Source organism: Chrysochloris asiatica, unplaced genomic scaffold, assembly GCF_000296735.1.
Source record: "Chrysochloris asiatica unplaced genomic scaffold, ChrAsi1.0 scaffold00041, whole genome shotgun sequence".
NCBI lineage: Eukaryota > Metazoa > Chordata > Mammalia > Afrosoricida > Chrysochloridae > Chrysochloris > Chrysochloris asiatica.
In genome coordinates, this window is record NW_006408559.1 from 2,844,824 (window position 1) to 2,865,434 (window position 20,611).

Genomic DNA, 20,611 nt, shown 5'->3' on the forward strand with positions numbered 1-20,611 from the left:
GAGGCGACCAGCGTGTCGGCCAACAGTTACCGGAAGGACCGGGTCTCCTCTTCTCGCGAGAAGAGGGCGATGGAGGCGGGACGGAGGCTAGGAACGTTACCAAGGAAACTGTTCTGGGTTTTGTGGCTCGTGTTCAGCTTCTTGGAGGAGAAAACTGATTGTTAAAATTTAGTCCTGAACCAGCAGTAAAAAATTGTAACTCCAAAAGGCTGAACTACATATGTTGCTGTTGTTAAGTACCGTGTAGTCGCTTCCGACTCCTAGCGACTTTGTATAGGATTTCCAAGAAGTGGCTGGTGAGTTTGAACAGCTGACCTTGCGGTTCAAACCGACTTGCGATCCAGTGCTTGTCCTGTAGCTCCACACCAGGACTTTATAATGTTATATATATTTGTTTATTAAGTGCCGTCGAGTCGGTTCCAATTCATAGGGACCCTATATAGGGTTTTCTAGGAGCGACTGGTGAGTTTGAACTGCCGGCCTAGCGGTTCAAACCGACCTTGAGGTCCAGTGCTTATCCTGCAGCGCCACACCATATATATGTTGTTGTTGTTGTGAAGTGCCGTCGAGTCGGTTCCGACCCATAGTGATCCTGTATAGGGTCTCCTAGGAGACGCTGCTGAGCTTGAACCACCAACCTTGCAGTTAAAACGGCTTTGCAGTTTGGTGCATTAACCCACAGCGCCACATCAGGACTCCATATATATGAGGAGGTTTAATAAATTCGTGAAAAAATGTAATTAAGAGATAATGGAATTATTCGTGCAGAATTCATGCAGAAGCAACTCCACGGCTCACAACCACCACCACCTTCGTGTATACAATATTTTAGCTTCCTTAGGGTATCCTTGGATATATTTTCCCCAGACTTTATTAAGCAGGGTGGTTGATTGTTGGGCACAGAGTTGGTGATAATGTGGCCAGACCTCAACAACAACAAAGCATTTCATTTGTTACCTATGTTAAGAAATCAAGTGTTCTGACCCAATGTAAATTCCTAAATACTTGTAACAAGGGTACAAGCTGTAACAAGAAGATTCCAAATCTCCACATAAATGTGTCTTTAAGTTGTTAGGGGTTTTGTGGTTTAAAAACAAAAACAAAAAAATTTTTTTCCTGCATATTCTTTGGCAAAACTTGTAATCCTGGGGAAAATGGTCACCAGAGTTCAGTTTGGTTTGATTTAACACATAACAAACACCTACAATGTGCCTGACTGTTGTTAAGTGCCATCGAGTCAGTTCTGACTTAAAGTGACTTTGTATAGGGTTTCTGAGGAGTGGCTGGTGGGTTTGAACCATTGAACGCTTATCCAACAGCGTCACACCAGAACTCCTGACTAGGTGCAGGAATATAAAATCTGCCTGGAGAAGCACGGTCCCAGGAATACAAGGAGGACAGTGGAGTGGGCTTCCCGATTGGGGTTCCTGGAGGAGACCACGCAGGACTGAGGAGACCAGTTCAACAGTCCAGCAGCCAAGGAAGGCAGGACCTGGGCTCTTGCAGTTGGGACTTGGAGAAGGGTGTCCCTATGAAAACATCATGCCCTGATACAAATTAGTGGATTGTTACATGGACATCCCAACCACCAGAATTATTCCTAAAATGCTCCTAAGGTCAAATACAGGAAAATGAACTTTCTCTTGATGTTGCATATTAATGAAAATCTTCAGGTATACTATCCTTTTAAAAATCTAACATCTTTTTTTTCAAGATGGGATTTTTATTATTTTTAGATCGCTTTAACAGCAATGGAAGGAGCTCTCATAGTGTAGTGATTATGAGTTGGGTTGCTAACTGCAAAGTTAGCAGTTCAATTCTACAAGCCCCCTCCTTGGGAGAAAGATGAGGCTTTCTGCTGCATAAAGATTTATTTATAGTCTCAGAAACCTTACACAGGGTCGCTATGAGTCAGAATGACTCAGTGGCACACAACCACCACCACCAACAGCAGTTTTATTTAGAGATGAATCAACTTGAAAACTGTTTAGGGAAAGGTTTGTACATACAGTTAAATTAGATTACTTATCCCACTCACACCTCCCAGGCCATGTTTGACTCTTTCCTAAGACATTGTATATATTTGAGGTCATTTATAATGGACACATCTCTATTTTCCTATTTAATGCAATCTAAGTTTTTGTGCATTTTTTCAAGCCTTAAGCATTAGCATCCAAATTTGATATAGAGTTGGCATTAGAACTGTGTATGTTAATTTACAACGAACTCTGGCCGCATAGTGGTTACGAGTCGGCTGCTAATTTTATGGTCAGCAGTTCGAAACTACCAGCGGTGCCACAGGAGAAAGATGAGGCTTTCTGCTCCTGTAAAGATTTATAACCTCGGAAACCCTATACAGGGTCGGTATGACTCGGAACCAACTCCATGGCATATCACCACCACCACCACCATGTTAATTTACAATGGTATTATGCACCTGAAAATGACTAGAAAAACTGAATGATAGCTCAGAGACATAGATTTTTTATTATTATTATTTATTAAATGTTTTTATTTTGGATTGAGTGAAAGTTTACAGGGCACATCATCAGCTTCACATTCAACCATTCATATAGCTTGTTTCATTACATTGATTATTATCCCCTCCATATATAATCAGTTAACAGTGTTTCTCTCTATCCTCTTTTGCTTTTTTTTTTTTTTTTGGGTGTGGGGGAACTTGCCTTTTTGGAATTTACAGTCTCGGCTTTTAGGGAAGGTTTTTACATTTTGTCTGTGGATATCCAGGGCTCATGTATGAGATTACTAACAAGCATTACTGAATAATCAGATGAGGGACAGTTTGCTATGTCTACTAGGTGGCTAAAGTCTGATCCTTAGAGCCTATGGTTTGGATGGTCAACAACGCTTGGGCCCACAGGGTCTTGACCTCCTGACTGGGTCTGCACGGTCTGCATCAGATTCCCCCTTATTGTTTTTAAAGGGACGCTGCCTGTCTTAGGTGGTCAGTGCGAATTCCTCAGTCTTACCCTTCATCTCGAAACTCATTGCAGCATGGCAATGGCTCTGTCTTAGGTTACCGAGGTTCCACGTGATCCTTACCCGTCTCTGGCCACACGTTCAGCATAAACAGCCACCATCCGAGGAAGGCAGGGAGAGAGGAGATCGGCTGGGGACCCCATACGCAAGACGTTGCCAGCCTACCACCTGCTCTAAGGTGACCAAGCAGGATCACTATGCTGAGGTTCAATCAAGTTCTTAGGGGATCTTACTCTCTAGCAGGGGTAGCAAATTAGTAGCCACTCAGTGCTCACTTTGAGAATTACTTATATCATAAATTTGAGCATGTAGCTGATGAATATCCACAGACAAGTGGATATTATTCCACAACTTCCTAAAATGCTGTTGGATTAAGTTCCAATCAAGTTCTGGATTACTGAAAGATAACACAAATCTATTTATACCATGAATAACCTTAGCTGGGAGTGTAATCTGGATATATTGGGTCTTATTTCCCTTAAGCGATCTTCCTTTCTCTAAAGCATTTAGTCTGTGAGACATAGATTTTTAAAACACAAAAGTACAGTATACACAAACTTCAGGAAGAAATAACACAAAAGGAAAAGATGAAGACAGAATGCACCTATATTGAGGTGGTGGTTGTGTGCCACCGAGGCAGTTCCAACTCATAGCAACCTTGTATATGGTTTCCGAGGCCATAAATCTTTTATAGAAGCACAAAGTCTCATCTTACTCCCAGTTGCTACTGGTAGATTTGAACTGACCTTGCAGTTAGCAGGCCAGCTTGCAATCCACTACGCTCCCAGGTCTCCTTAATACTGAGGTACAGAGGAAAATATCATAAACTTTCACAGAAGTAACTTAGATAAATGCTTCCAAAGACGTTTAGAAATCCAAGCAGCATTGGTCAGTTTCTGCCACAGTTGCTAAGTTTATGTCATAATAGGTTGTCAAGGAAGTTGTCATACATCATGGAGTAAAATACTTCCCAGACATACTCATTCCTTTGAACATGTTTTCTTAGTTTCTAAGCAAGACACCATCATGGGAGACCTTTTTTCCTTATTTTGGGAGGCAGATCCTCCTTCCAAACCTTTAATTCTTCCCATTCCAAATGAGGATTATGAATGCCGGAAAGATGACTCTTGTGGGACAATCGGGAGCTTTCTGCTTTGGTATTTTGTCACTATCTTGATCCTGATGGTTTTCTCTAGGACTTCTGTCTGGGTAGGATATCTTTTTTCATTTAAGATAATATGTTTACTGTATCCAAGGAAAGGAGTCCTGATGGTGCTGTGGGTTGAGCTTCCTCCTGCTAGTCACAGGGTCTGAGGTTCAAATCTACTAACCACTCCGCAGGAGACAGATGAGGCTATCTACTCTGGTAAAGATTTACAGTCTTGGAAACCCTAAGGAGGAGTATCTACTCCGCCCTATAGGGTTGTTATGTGTGTGAATTGACTCAATAGCAGTGTGTTGAGTTGGTAAGTAAACAGACCTGGTGGCTTGGTAATATTAAGCACTCTGCATCTAACTGGAAGGTCAGCAGTTGGAACCCACCAGCCTTGGAAACCTTGTGGTCAGTTCTACTCTCTCTGTAAGATCGCTATGAGTCAGAATTGACTTTCTGCTCCATAAAGATTTTCCATACAAGAAAATCATTTGACTTTAAAGAAACTATTCTTTTTGAAAGCCCATTTTCTAGTTTTAGAAATAATGCAGTCTCATTGTGGAGAATCCAGAAATGTAGAAAAAGTTTTAGGAAGACAATTTCAATGGCTGTAATTCTATTACCCAGAGATAACTGCTGTTAGTATTTTGGACTATATTCTAGTTTTTGCTTGATTTGGTTTTCCTCTATGCCAATTTATCCATCTCATTCTAGCTTTGATATAACATTGCTGTTGTGAAGTGCCGTCGAGTCGGTTCCGACTCGTAGCAACCCTGTATAGGGTTTCCAAGGAATGGTTGGTGAGTTTGATAGGACACAATTAGTATATATTTAATATCCTGCTTTCTTCCTCATTCACACAGCATAATTTTGTCCTGTGGTTGCATCATAAGTTTAAAAACCTCTGCAATTTGGAGACGGAGTTTGTAGCTTGTCCATAGATTATATAAAGCTGGGATCAACTTCCCTACTAGTCACGGACCTCTGAAGTCCTTTTGTAGCTATCGTACAAAAGTTTCCATTATCTTTATAGGTGATATGTTGTAGGATCGAGAGCGTCTTTGAAAAATGAAGAATGAAACTTAACAACTAATGCCACTGTCTAGACCACCTACTAGCACAGAACAATGCCCTCCTCTTACGAATGAGATAGCCCCATTTACCAGGTGGGACTGTGATGCTCCAACATTATTATGGATAACTGAGCTCTTATAAGTTGATGACATGGAATTCTGGCTGGCCATTAATCCCAGGCTGATGATGAATCAAAGAACCATCGCTTAGCATTACAGCCCGAATGCTGGCTTGGCAATAGTCTGCTAGACGGAGTGCTCTGTCAACTTGAGATGCAGAGGGGAAGATACGCAATGTCAGTGCCAGCTGGATTCCATTTTAATAAAGATTTTTTCCCCTCTTTCCCAAGAAGGAGTTTCAACTAAAACCTAAATGCTTCTTAAGGTAAATATCGTGCCAAAGGGAGATTTAGAGTTGCGATAGCTTATATGCATCTTACACTCCCTAGCTAAGTATATTGAATTTGTTTGCCCTGGCAAGAAAAGCTACTTTAGAAAATTAACCAAAAATTGAAATTGATCACTGGCAATTTCCTCATGAAGCCCACTTAAGAGGTTTGAACTATTATTTCTCTTTCTTGCTTGCATCAGCTCTTTGGTGAAACAGAGCCCTGAGCTGCAAGGACTTCAGAGAACATGTGGTCCAGTCCCGTTTGTAGACAATTAAGATATCATTAGGTAAAGGGTCAGCGAAAAACAGGAAGCTCCTCAACAAGATGGTTTGACACAGTGGCTGCAACAATGGGCTGGCTCAACGTAGCAAGACTTGTGAGGTCAGTGCAGGACTGGGCACTGTTGTACATGGGGGTCACTATGAGTTGAAACTGATTCAATGTCACCTAAGAACAACAAGATGTTGTTACCCCCTTTTTTTTTATTGTAAGACTCCAAGAAATTAAGTGACTTATCCAATTGAATTGTGACAGAATGGGGGAATAGACTCAGGGTGCCTTCCATATTGTTTGTTTGCTTCGAAGCGTAGTTGGAAATGTTGAATGACATCTATTCAGTGTGGATTCAAACCTTAATTATCTTGCTGGTTCGTCTTTCGCTTTGAATCCTTACAGCGCCTACAATCAGCTGGGCTGTTTGTTCTCAAGGGCCACAGATTTGAAATCTGAGACCAATATGAGAGCTAGTCAAGGAGGATGGAATTTTTCCTTCACTTTGAACTTCATTTTCTCTGCTAAACTATGAGCCTTTATTTACAAACCTTGAAGTAATGGCAGCAGCGTGATGGAAATGTGGTGGTAATTATCATTAAACATGAAGCACACCAATTTCCTTTGGGTTGGCTACTATTTAAGATGCGTTTGCCCTTTTGCTTTCATAGACTATAAATACAGTGTTTAGTTTATGTGTTTATTTAGAGTTTATTTAGGCTGCTAGCGCTGGTAGTTTTCCACACAATACTAGTTGAAATGCCTCATTTTGCATTTGGAGAAAATGAGCTTAGTAACATCACAGAGTTGGGTAGAGACAGAAAGGCAACTTTTATTCAGTCCTTCCCATCCCAAGCAGCCCACTGTTCTGCCTGCCCTAGAGGGCAGGCACGGCTGTTGTCTCCACTCACTAAGTCACACACAAAGATAGCTAAGAAAATGATATGGTCACCACACTTCGTATAATTTCACTTGTTGTGGTTGTTGTTAGGTGCCATCGAGTCGGTACTGACTCATAGCAACCTTATGCACAGCAGAACAAAACAATGTCCGATCCTGGGCCAACCTCACTACTGTTGCCACACTTGAGTCCATGGATGCTGCCACTTGGCCAATCCATCTCATTGGGGGTCTTCCTCCTTTTCTCTGACCCTCCCATCTTACCAAACATGATATCCTTCTCCAGCGACTGTTCCCTCCTGACAATATGTCCAAGGTATGAAAGATGAAGTTTGGCCATCATGGCCTCCAAGAAGCACTCTGGCTGCACTTCTTCCAAAACAGATCTATTGGTTCTTTTGGCAGCCCATGGCACTTTCAGTATTCTCTTCCAACACCATAATTCAAAGGTATCGATTCTTCTATGGTCTTCTTTATTCACTGTCCAGCTTTCCCATGCATATGAGGTTATTGAAAATACCATGGCTTGGGTCAGGCACACCTTAGTCCTCAAGCTGACTTCTTTGCTCTTCGACACTTTAAAAAGTTCCTGTGCAACAGATTTGCCTAATGCAACACGTCATCTGATCTCTTGACGGCTGCTTCCGTGAGTGTTGATGGTTGATCCAAGAAGAATGAAGTCCTTGACAACTTCAATCTTTTCTCTGTTGATAAGAATGTTGTTCATTGGTCCAGTGGTGAGGGTTTTTGTTTTCTTGACATTGAGATGTAATCCATATCGAAGGCTGTGCTCTTTGATCTTCATCAGTAAATGTTTTAAGTCCTCTTCACTTTCAGCAAGCAAGGTTGTATCATCTGCATATCACAGGTTGTTAATGAGTCTCCCTCCAATCCTGATGCCATGTTTTTCTTCATATAACCCAGCTTCTCTAATTATTTGCTCAGCATACAGATTGAATAAGTATGGTGAAAGAATACAACCTTGTTGCACACCTTTCTTAATTAAAAAAATTCAGTATTCCCATGTTCTGTTTGAACAACTGCTTCTTGATCCATGTACAGATTCCTCATGAGTACAACTAAGTGTTCTGGAATACTCATACTTCACAATGTTGTCCATAGCTTGTCATGATCCACACAATCGAAATTTAGCTTGATGCAAAACCGTTCCTTTGACTTTGGGATTATATATTTATCTGAGATCAAATTAAATGTGGAATCATTGTGTGAAAATGAAATCAACTCAGTACATGTTTTTAAAACATTACAAAAGTTTGTGCAACATAGATATTTCCTAGATGGAAGCATGCTAGGAAAGCTCAAAAAGCTAATAAAAATAACTCCAGATTCCATCAAATGAATCAGCTTTTTTCTTGCTCTTTGGGTCCCAGCCACCATTCTCTGAAAGATTTGAGACCTCTTTAAAGATATCGCTTTGTAAAAGCTGTAAAAGGTATTTGTTTGCAGGGGCGGGGCTTAAATGTTTTCAATGTACTAAGATCCGTTTTGGAAGAAGTGCAGCCAGAGTGCTCCTTGGAGGCCAAGATGACCAAACTTAGTCTCTCATACTTTGGACATATTGTCAGGAGGGAACAGTCACTGGAGAAGGATATCGTGTTTGGTAAGATGGGAGGGTCAGAGAAAAAGAGGAAGACCCCAATGAGATGGATTGGCCAGGTGGCAGCATTGATGGGCTCAAGCGTGGCAACAGCAGTGAGGTTGGCCCAGGATGGGGCAGTGTTTCGTTCTCCTATGCGTAAGGTCGTTGTGGGTTGGTACCAACTTTATGGCATCTAACAACAACAACACAATGTGTGAAGATGACTATTAAAAGATTATGTTTATAAACCTAAAAGTTTAAGATGTAGGAGTAAATTCAGTCTAAGTTTATAAACCTCAAAGTTAACATTAGTTGGATGTTGTAAATTGCCGTCGGATTGATTCCAACTTATAGCAACCCCATGCGTGCAGAGTAGCATTACCTCACAGGGGCTTTGGAAGCAGATTGCTAGATCTTGCTCTGAGTCACAATGGACTGGACTACAACTAGCAATAACATCCAACAACCAACTACTGTTAAGTTTGAAGTTTATAAGGGTAATCTTTTAATAATCATCTTCACACATATTACATTGAAAATATTTAAGGCTCCTCTAAAAGAACTTTCAAAAAAGAAATATCCCAAACGAGGGATGGTTGCTGTAACCCAAAAAGCAAGAGGCATCTCTTAGAAATAGTTGCCCACTATTGTAGAAATCAGATACCAAAGAGGGTACAGGACAGGAATCTAGGCTGTAGTCATGAATACCCAAGCAGGACTTTTTTCCCCTAGTTGTAGACAATTGAAAAAATTAAAAGGAAAAAAAAAAAAAAATCACCACTTTACAACTGAAAGCCAACTCAGTGCTAATACTTGTGTGTATTCTTTAAAGTCCTTTTTTCTTATCAAATTTTCAGCTAAATTGTGATTATACTGCATATACAAATTTGGATCTTGATTTTTAACTTCACATCATTACATCTATTTTTTCACAACATACTTCTATGATAGCCTCTATAACCCTAACCGTATGATTGTAATCTAATTTACCCATTTGAATTGTGACTGTGGTACTATCTTAATGATGCTGTGAAGGTGGCACAGGACTGGACAGTGCTTCCTTTTACTGTGGACAGAGTCACTCTGAATCGGAGCCAAGTTGACAACCAACCGCCAACGAGATGGATTGGCGCAGTGGCAGCAGCAATGGGCTCAAACATTAGCAACAATTGTGAGGTTGGCACAAGACAGGGTAGTGTTTCTGTTGTGCACAGGGAGACTTATGAGTCAGTACCAACTGGATGGCACCTAACAACAACAACAAACAACAGTAATTAGACTGTGAAGAATATTTCTCTCATGCATTATTTCCTGGTGATAGATTCCCTCAAAGAGAAATTATGTGTCAGAGCTGTTATGAATATTCCTAAAAGTTTTGATACAGTCAGAAAGAGTTCTTTTATATTTCTATCTTTTGGTGTAACCATTTTTCAGCATCAAAAATTAGGACACTAGTCTGAGAAATGGGACAAATATGTGTCTGGAGTTTTGGAACAGAATATTTGAAGTTCTATCTATTTGAAGAAATCTATTTCTAAAATGAAAGAATGAAAAAAATAAATCTATTTCTTCTAGTTACCATATTCACAGACAATACATTATGGTTACAGTTTTGGAGGAAACTTTCTGAAGGAATTAGGAGATTTCAGGTAAAGATCTTGATTGTATGTGACATCTTACTTACAGAACTATCAATAATTTGACCTGATCCAATGTCCTTTAAAAAGTCATTTTAAATAATCTGGAGTGCTGTCAGATCTATTTTTAAACCAAATTGTACTATAATGTAAGCGGACCCAGGGAAACTTCATGGCCTAGGCTGCTGTATCAATATTGTTTTCTCTCAAACCTGTTGTATTTTTGCTTCGTTCAAAGCATTTTAGTAGACTCTGCTATCCAACTTCGGTCTTCCTAGTTTAGAAGGAAGTAGGACCACTATAAATAGGAACTCAACAAATACTTATTGCATGGCACTGGAAGTTTAAAATTAGACATGTTGAGAAGCCTAAAGTAATTGTGTTTCTTAACGAGTAAGTATTACTGGAAAACAGCCAACTGAGGATCACCATTCTGATTCTACATTTCTCACACAGATGGTTGAGAAAATCAAAAAAGATGACGACAGTGGGACGAGTACTTCAGTAAGCAAAGGTGAGTACCTTTGATATTGGGTAGTGATGAGAGAAAGAAGTGCTGAGTGGCGGAAGCAGACAACAGAAATGGTTGGCTGTGAGTCGACATCGACTTCAAGGCACCTAACACCACACCACAGCAGTGCGGAAGGTCGGCTCAAGTTCTCTTTCATTCCTCAGCATTCTCTCATCACATAGTTTTCCCAGTCCTTTATTACTAATGTTACTGTAGGACTAAGAGCTGCGTACGATAACAGCTTTTTCAAAATAATCTATAAACAAGACAGTTGTTTAGTTTAGAGATGACTTTAGGAGATAATTTCAGTTCATGGTTTGAAGATTTTCTCAGAGCCACAGTTTCCGCATCTGAAGATCCAGTAAATTTGGATTATGTAAGAATTTGAAACTGTGTTCCGCATTCCAGCCCCCATCCCACCCACCCACCCCTGCTTTTGATCAGGATTCATCTATTGAGTCCTTGATTGAAACATTCAGCGATGGCAGCTGGCACTATCATAAGTATCAACTGTTTAGGCAAATTAGTAAAGAGTATTTGCCATGAGCATTATACTCTTTTAAAGAATTATCTGTGTGCAATCAAATTGTCAACAGTAACTCTAAAGTATAGTGGGTAGTGAGCCAATGGGAGTGAAGCAATCTGGGTAGAGACAATGCGGAAACAACGTGAAGAATGTAACTAACCAATGTTATTGAACTGTACATGTCGAAATTGATGAATGGAATGGGCGTATGTTCTGCTGTGCTTATTTTAATATTTTAATAAATAAAATGAAATAAGTTCACCCCTTTCCTCCTCCCCCACAAATAATCTACATGCAGTATTGTGCTGGCCTATGATTAGCAAGTGGCTCTCCAAACAGGGGTATGTGTAAGTATATATATATATATGTTGTTGTTGTTGTTGTTAAGTGCCATCGAGTCGGGTCCGACCCATAGCGACCCTGTACAGGGTTTCCGAGGGTGTAAATCTTTACGGGAGTAGAAAGCCTCATCTTTCTCCCGCGGAGCGGCTGGTAGTTTCGAACCGCTGACCTTAAGGTTCGCAGCCCAATTCGTAACCACTACGCTACCAGAGCTCCTTATATATATATATATATATATATATATATATATATGCTTGCTAAAATTTTTACTGACATGGAGTGGCTACAGGCATGACAAATTGAAAAGTCATCGGCATTAGACCATGTTTTTCACTTTCTTAAACCAAGATAGTCAACACACCCATAAATCAAGCACTGATGTTGAGTACTTGTTGATTTTCATGGTGTAGTGTTCCCAGCAAGGTGGATTTCAAGTCACCCACATGATGTTTCTGGGTATGGAGTTGAGAAGATATATACAATAGCACACCGTTGCATTTCCATCAACTGGATAAAACAGACAGGAGTAACTTCAAGAGCATAACTCACCAGAAAATACAGTAAACTCATTACAAAGTCCTGGGTTTCAAGCATATTCCCTTTATTTTTAATAAATTGATTTCATTGTAAACTTGTATTATTTAATTTGTAATAATGACAGTTCAGTAACTGTCTCATACACTTCCTGAAATGAATAATCCAGCACACTATAGCACAGAGAAAGACCCTTTGTCATTTCCTGCCACCTGAATCACATTCATTTTACACTGGGATCCTTAAAACCTCAGGGCAAAGGAAAAACAACAACAACAACAAAAAAAACACAATAAAGAGCAAAATGCTACAAAAATCTGGGGACTCAATCTTATATCAGGGGTCCAAAAAATGTCTAAAGTGACATATCAGGTCTTTAACTGGCCTGTTTGTTCTGTAGGCATTGGGCTGTGGTACTAAATGCAGTTCGGCAGCCAACACTGCAGAGAACTGGAGTAAAGTGGTAGCTAGGTAACTGGCCAGCAGGAGTAAGCCCACATATCCCTTAGGTCATATGAAATTATAATAGCCAACAGTGTGCCTAACTTGTTGATTTGGTTTCTTGGTTTTTAGCAAGCAAAGATGCTTCCTATAAGCAGCACAGCAAAGATGCTATCTGGGACTCTTTGAAAAGGCTTAAGAAAGCAAACCATATCCAACTGACCCCTGTAACTGAGTCAGAAGTGGCTTTGGTCAGCGCTTATCTAGAACGAAGACGAGCCAGGCGCCATTCTCAACGCAACCAGAGGGATCAGATCCCACCTGACAGTGATTCTACTGAGTGTGACACTGAAGAATCTAACTCGAGACCCTCCTCATGGAAAGAAAGTGCCAGCGAACACCAGCCATCACCAGCCACTATCAAGAGGAGGAAAATACCACAGAGACAAAAGAATCTGGGAAGTTACCAAATCAGGGAGAGACCCTGCCTCCACTGCAAAGCCATGAGAACCAATGAGTGGCTGACACGCCATTTCTTTCAAAACACTTCCGTAATAAACACAAATAAGGGAGAGATTCAAGAGGAAAATTCTATGCTTGACATTAATACAGAATTCAGTAAATTTTGAGTTTTACCAACTCTTTACCTTACTTGAAGCCAAATGAAAGACATGATTAAACATGCAAAACCACCAGAATTCTAGGTGAAGAGGCTTTTACAATAAAATATCGCAACTAACAACAAATGCACTAGAAACCCAAGAGGTAAAATTTTCAGACAAATCTTTATTCAAAAACAGGCCAGTGAAGTTGTTTATGACTCCACTGTAACATCAAAGATCTGTAGCTGCTGTGAGTTTTACTCATCAGCGCAAAAGGCAGATACCTATGCCTTGAATGTATGTATTTTGTTTACGTCTACAATACAAATAAGAGACCTCTTTGAAAATATTTATGTTGAGAAATGACGTAAGTTTATTCCTATATTTCGATTATCTGACTGACTGAATGAAGTGGGTGAAGTTAGAATAGAAAGGCCCTTGGGTGGCGCAAACGATCTGTGCTCAACTATTAAACTATAGTTTGGCAGTTCGAACCTACCGGGGAAGAAAGGACTGGAAATCAAAAGATTTGCTTCCACAGAGATTACAGTCCTGTTGGGACAGTTCTGCTCTGTAACACATGAGGTGGCCATGAGTTGGAATCTACTCAACGGCAGTGAGTTAGTTGAAATAGAATTGCCCATTCTCTTATAGGGTTCTCAGGTGACTTCAGGGCTTTATTTCTACACACACATCAGCTAGAGATGGAAAAGGCAGAATGAGATCTGATTCTTAGAGTAGACCAGGGAGAGGAGGCAATATGAACCAGAGGGGCCGCTGGGCTGTGTGCCATCCATAGTTGTTGTCTAAAGGGCATCACAAGTTGGCCACAATCTAGACATAGTTGGGGCTGGGCTTTTCAGTTAAGTGGGGACCTCAGCTGTGGGGAATTTAGACAGGCCTATAAGGAGCTCTGGTAGCGTAGTGGTTACGAATCGGGCTGCGAACCGCAAGGTCAGCAGTTCGAAACTACCAGCCGCTCCGCGGGAGAAAGATGAGGCTTTCTACTCCCATAAAGATTTACACCCTCGGAAACCCTGTACAGGGTCGCTATGGGTCGGAACCGACTCGACGGCACTTAACAACAACAACAACATAAGGAGCTCTGGTAGCGTAGTGGTTACGAATCTGGCTGTGAACCGCAAGGTCAGCAGTTTGAAACTACCAGCTGTTCCGCGGGAGAAAGATGAGGCTTTCTGCTCCCATAAAGATTTACAGCCTTGGAAACCCTGTTCAGGGTCGCTATGGGTCGGAAGTGACCTCAAGGCACTTAACAACAACAACAATGTAGGAGTCTTGGTGTGGTGCTGTAGGATCAGCACTGGACTGCTGACCACAAGGTCTACAGTTCAAACCCACCAGCTGCTCCTAGGAGACCCTATACAGGGTCGCTACGAGTTGGAACTGACAGCACACAATAACAACAAATACATATGGGTGGACATTCTACAGGTCTTTCTGTGGATGGCAGAACGCCAGCTTGGATGTAAAACAAGGTCCAGATCCCAGAGAAAGAGCTGGCAAGCACAAGATAAAGCAGCAGGACCTCTGGTCGCTGGGCTAGAATTCAGAGAAGGTCTAAAGTCTTGAGAACAGGCTGGTTCTATATATGATTAAGACAAAGCCTAATATGAAGGATTGAGCCTTTCATGGGGGACAGAAAGGAGATAGGGAGAGACACCAGAGAGCTGTGAGCAAGCAAAGAAGTAATTAACAAAGACTAGAATCCAGGATTTGGGATGACTTTCCTTTCCTTTCTTTGAGTTATTTATTTTTGTAACGTTTTACAATAGATTATACACTTTGTGTTATTACAATGGTTGCCACCTTCTCCATGGACCGTCAGTTATCAGCATTGGCATTCCTTTTCCCTGTTCACTTCCTTTTCCCCTCCTCCCCATCCCCACCCAGCCAATATCCATCATAGAATGTTTCATTTAAGCAAGAAAATCTTTTCTGAACTTTTCACAATAGGGATGACATTGCTTACCTACTTGTGGGGATTTAACCTTACTCAGATTGCTCAGGAAGCTGCCGGAGAATGCAAGGTTCACTTCAAGCATCAACCTTTTCCATGAAGATACCCTCCTTCAGCTTATTCCGTAAAACAGAACTCACCATGTCTTCTCTTGTGCCCCAGTGTACCCCCAAATGTCCTCTATCCCAACACCCTTGCATTGTAATGAATGTATTTCTTTGCAAGGTGCTCTCTGTCCCTTTTCTGTATTTACCTTCAAGGTAAAGCCCATGATTTGTTGCCTTTGTACCTCTGGGCTAGCACAGTGCCAGATGACATAACGGATGAGTTCTGCATAGAGATGGACTCATGAATGCAAAAAGGAGGAGCTAGGAAAAGCAGAGGCAGAGGAAGCATGGCAGGGACCCAATATCCAAAACTTGGTGAATGACTTTGGTATGTCTAGCTGGATATGACCAAGATGATGTCTAAACTCTCCTGTTTATCTAAATAGAACCAAAGAAAGCAAACTTAAAATATTGGAAGTTGCTGAGGCAGGGTTTAGATGAGTCACATGACTTCAGAATGTGGGCTCTTTAGAGATGGAAGATACAGATTTCAAGGGACGTCATCCACCACTTCCCACACAGCCAGAAGTGGTGTCCAAACATCTGTGTTATCATTGTTGCTCTTGTTAAGTGCTATTGAGTGGGTCCCGGGTTTCCAAGGAGTGATTGGTCAGTCTGAACCACAGACCTTGCAGTTCACCATACCAGGACACAAGGTGCATAGGGATTGTTCAGTTAATAAAGAAAGGGCCCACCTCCCAAATGTTTGATCTAGAATGCAAACCAGTGACACTATTACCCCAAGAGTCATTTATGTTAAAGACTGCTGCCTTTCTTATTATCATCCACAGGGCTGAAAAAGACAGAGTAAGGAGGTGGGAGATGGCTTTCTGTAGGAAGAAGCATTGAGTGGAACCAGGGTCTATGTCAGGGTGGAGGAGAGACCATTAACTAGGTAATCTGTAAATATATTAAACCATAAACAGACACCAAATCATGGCTAGGAAGATATCCATCACCAAGGTGGAATGACACCAAGACAAAGGGATAAGATAAGAATGTGATAGGATGCAATAGATGTGTGGGGACCGGATGAGTGAATGAAGAGCACAACTGTTAAGTTCATAAAACTCAGGCTGCAGACACTAGCCTTGGCTAGGAAGTTGCAATCATGCAAAGTCTGGTGTGAGTGTCAGGGTGGGGTCCCTGGGATGGGTAACAGTCCCCTCCCCAGTACCTCCTTGCTGGATGGGATTAAGCCCCAACCACCTCTAATTTTTAATGGTAGAAGACTGTAACCTGCATGGGTGGCTAGCTTGAAGTGAGGCATAAAGTTCTTGGGCTTACCTCCTGTTTATGCAACTAAGTATCAGTACTGACCTCCGTGGCAGTATTCATCTACATCATGTATCATGTTTCTAATCAGGAACTGGGATGCTGGGAAGGGTCCCACTGAGATGGATACAGACAAGAATGAGGGTATACATGTAGGAAGTTGTCATGGACTGGGATCCCTATAGACGCAGACCCAGCTGTGCTTATGTACTATGGCTACGTGAGTCAGGGGAAGCCACCAGTCTGAGGTCTGACCATGGTTTAGAGACTTGCCAGGTAAGCCATTTCATTGAGCTCTCTCTCTCTCTCGTTGTGAAGTGCCACTGAGTCAGTTCCAACCCATAGTGACCCTGTATAGTCTTTGAGGAACGGCTACTGCATTTGAACCACTGACCTTATTGTTAGCAGGCCAGTGCTTTTTCTACAGTGTCACACCAGGACTACACATCTTTCTCTCTCTGGAGCCCTGGTGTGGCGCTGTGGGATAAGCATTTTGCTGCAAGGTCAGTTTGAGCCACAAGGCTGGCGGTTCAAACTCAGCAGTCATTCCTTAGAAGCCCTATATAGGGTCACTGTGGATTGGAACTGATTCAACAGCATTTAACAACAAGAATTCTCTCTCTCTACACACACACACGTGGAGTTCTGGTATGGTACTGTAGCATCAGCACTTGACCTCAAGGTTGGTTTGAACTGCAAGGTCAACAGTTCAAACTCACCAGCTGCTCCTCTGAAACATTATACATGGGTGCTGAGTTGGAACCAACTTGATGGCACTTAACAATAACAACACACACACACATATATATGCAGAGAGAGGAATTGATCTCAGTGAAATGGCTCACCTGGTCTTGGAGGCTGGCAAAGTCCCTAGACACCATGGTCAGACTTCAGGCTGGAGGCTCCCCCGGACTCATGTAGCCATGGAAGCTGACAACCCCAAGGTCACCAGGTCAGACAGCAGGCTGTTGTGTACAAGATTGGCAGGCAATGTGATAAGCTGCTAGCCCACAGCCTGCTGAGGTCAACAAATCCCAGGACTGGCGGGCAATACACAGACCACTGGCTCAAGTTCAAAGGACCAGAGGTCAGATGATGAGCCAGACGCAGGGTCCAGATCCAGCAAAAAAGCGACCCAGTGCTCAAGTTTCAGCCAAACAGTAGATAGGTCTATAGAAAGGCCAACAACACTCGTGAGATACGCACACCAGAGAATGGTCAACCCTTCAACATCAAAAGGGCACCATTTACTCAAGGACATGAAGGGTTGGGAAGGAGGAATGGAAGCAGGGAACAGGGAAGAAGTGGGATTAGTCATATCGAGGGGATTACAATCATTGAGATGGAATGAAGTGTATGATTTGTTGAATGTAAAACTGATTATGTGCTCTGTAAACCTTCACTCATTCACACTAAAAAGTTTCAAAAAGAAAAGCAATAGAGCTTTTCCAGAACACTTTTAGATATTGGAAGCAGGCCCCATCTCAGAAGAAACTTCCTTTCAATTGATAATAGTTGCAGATCTCATCATCAAGGTGATTACATTATATCAGATCTCATCCTGGGTATGAAGACATCATAACTGTCAAACCACTGATTATGACCCAGCCAACTTGGCACACAACCTTAACCATCACAGAAGTTTGGAGACGGGTCACAGAATGGGTAGCCGGAAATCACAGTCAACATAGCTTCAGACTCTGAGCCAAGAGAGGGTGGTGAGGTTTTCATGAGGAGAAATGAACCAATCAATAGGTTAAATATAAACCAATAACAGCAACAAGAATTACAATAATGGTAAAAGGGAATATTTACAGAGTCCTTACCATATGCCAGGCAAGTATTTCATAAGGTGTAAGAAGTTGGCAGTTCAAATCCACCCAGAGGCATCTTGGAAAAAGACCATGTGAGCTACTTCCGAAAGTTCACAGTCATGAAAACCCTTGTCTATGTGGGATTGCTGTGAGCGGCAATCGGCAGCAGCTGGTTTGCTTTTGGATTTATTTATGATGCAGCCAAGTTGACACATAACCTTAACCATTTCAGAAGTGTTTGGGGAAGGTTAGGGAATGAGGGAGTTACAGCCTACAGGGTAGATAGCCTCAGACTCACAAGGTTGTGAGATAGGTATTTTCCAAATGTTACAGATGATGAAACTTCAGCTTAGGGAAATGAAATAACACACCTAGGATCTTAGAGATGGTCAGTGTGAGGGACTTGGGTTCTGTCTGACCACTACATTAGAGCTTCAATTCTAAGCACTTGGTTTGCTGAAGTCTGTGGTTTACAGTAAGAACTTGAATTCCATTTTCAGTCTTGACACAAGTTCAGCTTCCGTTTGAGTTTTTACTGGCAATGAAAAAAGCTTTGCCCTCAGGGAGAATGTGTTTGAAAGTAAATTACATCGCCCCTAGGTGTGGCAATGTGGGACAAGCACTGGACTGTTAACTACAAGTTCTGTGGTCCAAACCCACCAGCTGTGCCTCAGAAACCCTATATATACAATGTGGCTATGAGTCGGAACCGACTCAATGGCACTTAACAACAACAACAGCCAACCCAGGAAGGAGCAGTCTTGCCCTCAGGGAACTTGCCTGGGCATACCCTTAATGGAAGTTGGGCTACCATGAGGCAAATAACCAGGTGGTCCAAGAGCCCAGAACAAATCCTGTTTAAGTGTTCCTAACCTGAAATTGTACATGTGTATCCCAATTATGGTTCTTTCCTACTTCCGAGTCCCAACTGTGACAGTTAGGAATTGATTTGCCACCAATTATGATTTTATAATTTCCTTAGTCCCAAGATCTCTGGAAGTAGCAACTCATGGGATGTTGTGCATATGTGGTTCTTCAGTATTCTGGTTCCAGCTCCTCCTAGGGGCTGGTGTTTTCCTTTGGCCCCAAGGAAAGGTAACCTTTCAAAGTGGGTAAAACCAGTTTGAAGACCTGGTAAGGTCATCAGGTTGAAACTACCAGATACTCCATGGGAGAAAGATGAGGCTTTCTGCTTGCATAAAGATTTACAGCCTTGGAAACCCTGTACAGGGTCACTATGCGTTGGAACCAACTCCACGGCACATAACAACAACAATAACAATGGTGCTATAGGGTAAGCACTGAACTCCTAACTACAAGGTTGGTAGTTCAAATCCACTAGCCACTTCTGAAAACCCTACACAGGGTCACTCTGAGTCAGAATTGACTAGACTACAGTTAGCAACAAAAAACCGGGGTTGGCGGTCGTAGAGCAGAGTCACGTAGGACAGGCTCTGTGGGGGAGAGGCTGAAAACTCAGAGACGCGGCTCTCATGAAACTGCGCCAGAGCTCTGGATCTAACATAAAGGTCTGGGCGTCAGTTTCCCCCAATTGCAAGTGGAAAAATCATGGTATAAAGGAAAACATTGCATTTTAGAAATCAGCATGGGACTCCCTCTGTGGCCATCCCGCTGGGGTGGAAGTCAGAGGGTGGGACTACAGACCAGTACAGGGAACCTGCACAAAAAGCAGGGAAGGGACATTTGAAAAAGGAGGTGTGGAGTGATTCTACACGTTTTTTTTTTCCTCCTCTTCTCTGTCATGCCTTCTTTGCCCAGCCGGGACACCTTCAGGTAGGTGGGTATGCACTCCCCCAAAAAAGTGCAGCGATGAGACCACAGCTTTCCCACAGCACACAGAAAAAGAGCCCCATCAGTTCAAGGGCAAATCCCTTGGCTACTGCTTTTGACTTCTGCTGTGGGTCCCAGCCCTAAAGTGAACTTGTGTGGGACAATTAACCCCTGCCTACCCAGAAAGGAAAAAAAGCAGGTTTGGCCTGACAGACAAACCATATGAACGATCTGTAAAACCCCAACATAAAAAGACGCAACTATTTCAAGAATTATGCTGTGCACATGCAGATACTTAACTGACCTTCAGAGACAAAAATAGTAAACAATCTTTCTCCCATTAACTTTTCAGTATCTGTGCACCTCTATGGTGGTGACTAGAGGAGGGGCCTGAGAGAGTGGACACTCCAACCCACTATTCCAGGTTTCTACGGTACACACACACAATTTTATTTTTGTTTCAAAGTGGAGGTTCTTGTCTCTGCTTTTATATTGCTTCTACTTTTGGGACTTTTGATCACACATTTTTCCTGGAGGTGGGAGCTTCTTACCCCTATGTTACCCAAGAAGAGATAGCAATCATGGCCATATAGCCAAGCTACAAGCATACCCCAAAATATTCCACCATTGAGACAAGAGCCATTAACAGCTGCTAAGCATTACAT

At 42.0% G+C, this 20,611-nt stretch overlaps 1 protein-coding gene across 1 annotated transcript; it reads left to right on the plus strand.

Moving 5' to 3' along the window:
- The first annotated feature begins 4,026 nt into the window (after positions 1-4,026).
- On the plus strand, positions 4,027-13,008 carry SSMEM1 (serine-rich single-pass membrane protein 1). The gene is made up of 3 exons (XM_006861133.1): positions 4,027-4,209; positions 10,482-10,539; positions 12,512-13,008. Exons 1-3 carry the CDS (start codon positions 4,027-4,029, stop codon positions 13,006-13,008), a joined length of 738 nt encoding a protein of 245 aa, XP_006861195.1.
- Positions 13,009-20,611: the final 7,603 nt, after the last annotated feature.

What these genes read in the sequence shown, in the direction of transcription:
- SSMEM1 (XM_006861133.1), top strand. Translation starts at nt 4,027, where the DNA reads ATGGGAGACCTTTTTTCCTTATTTTGGGAGGCAGATCCTCCTTCCAAA. An exon ending in TCTCTAGGACTTCTGTCTGG is followed by an intron (nt 4,210 to 10,481) that starts GTAGGATATCTT and finishes TTTCTCACACAG; the next exon opens with ATGGTTGAGAAAATCAAAAA. An exon ending in GAGTACTTCAGTAAGCAAAG is followed by an intron (nt 10,540 to 12,511) that starts GTGAGTACCTTT and finishes CTTGGTTTTTAG; the next exon opens with CAAGCAAAGATGCTTCCTAT.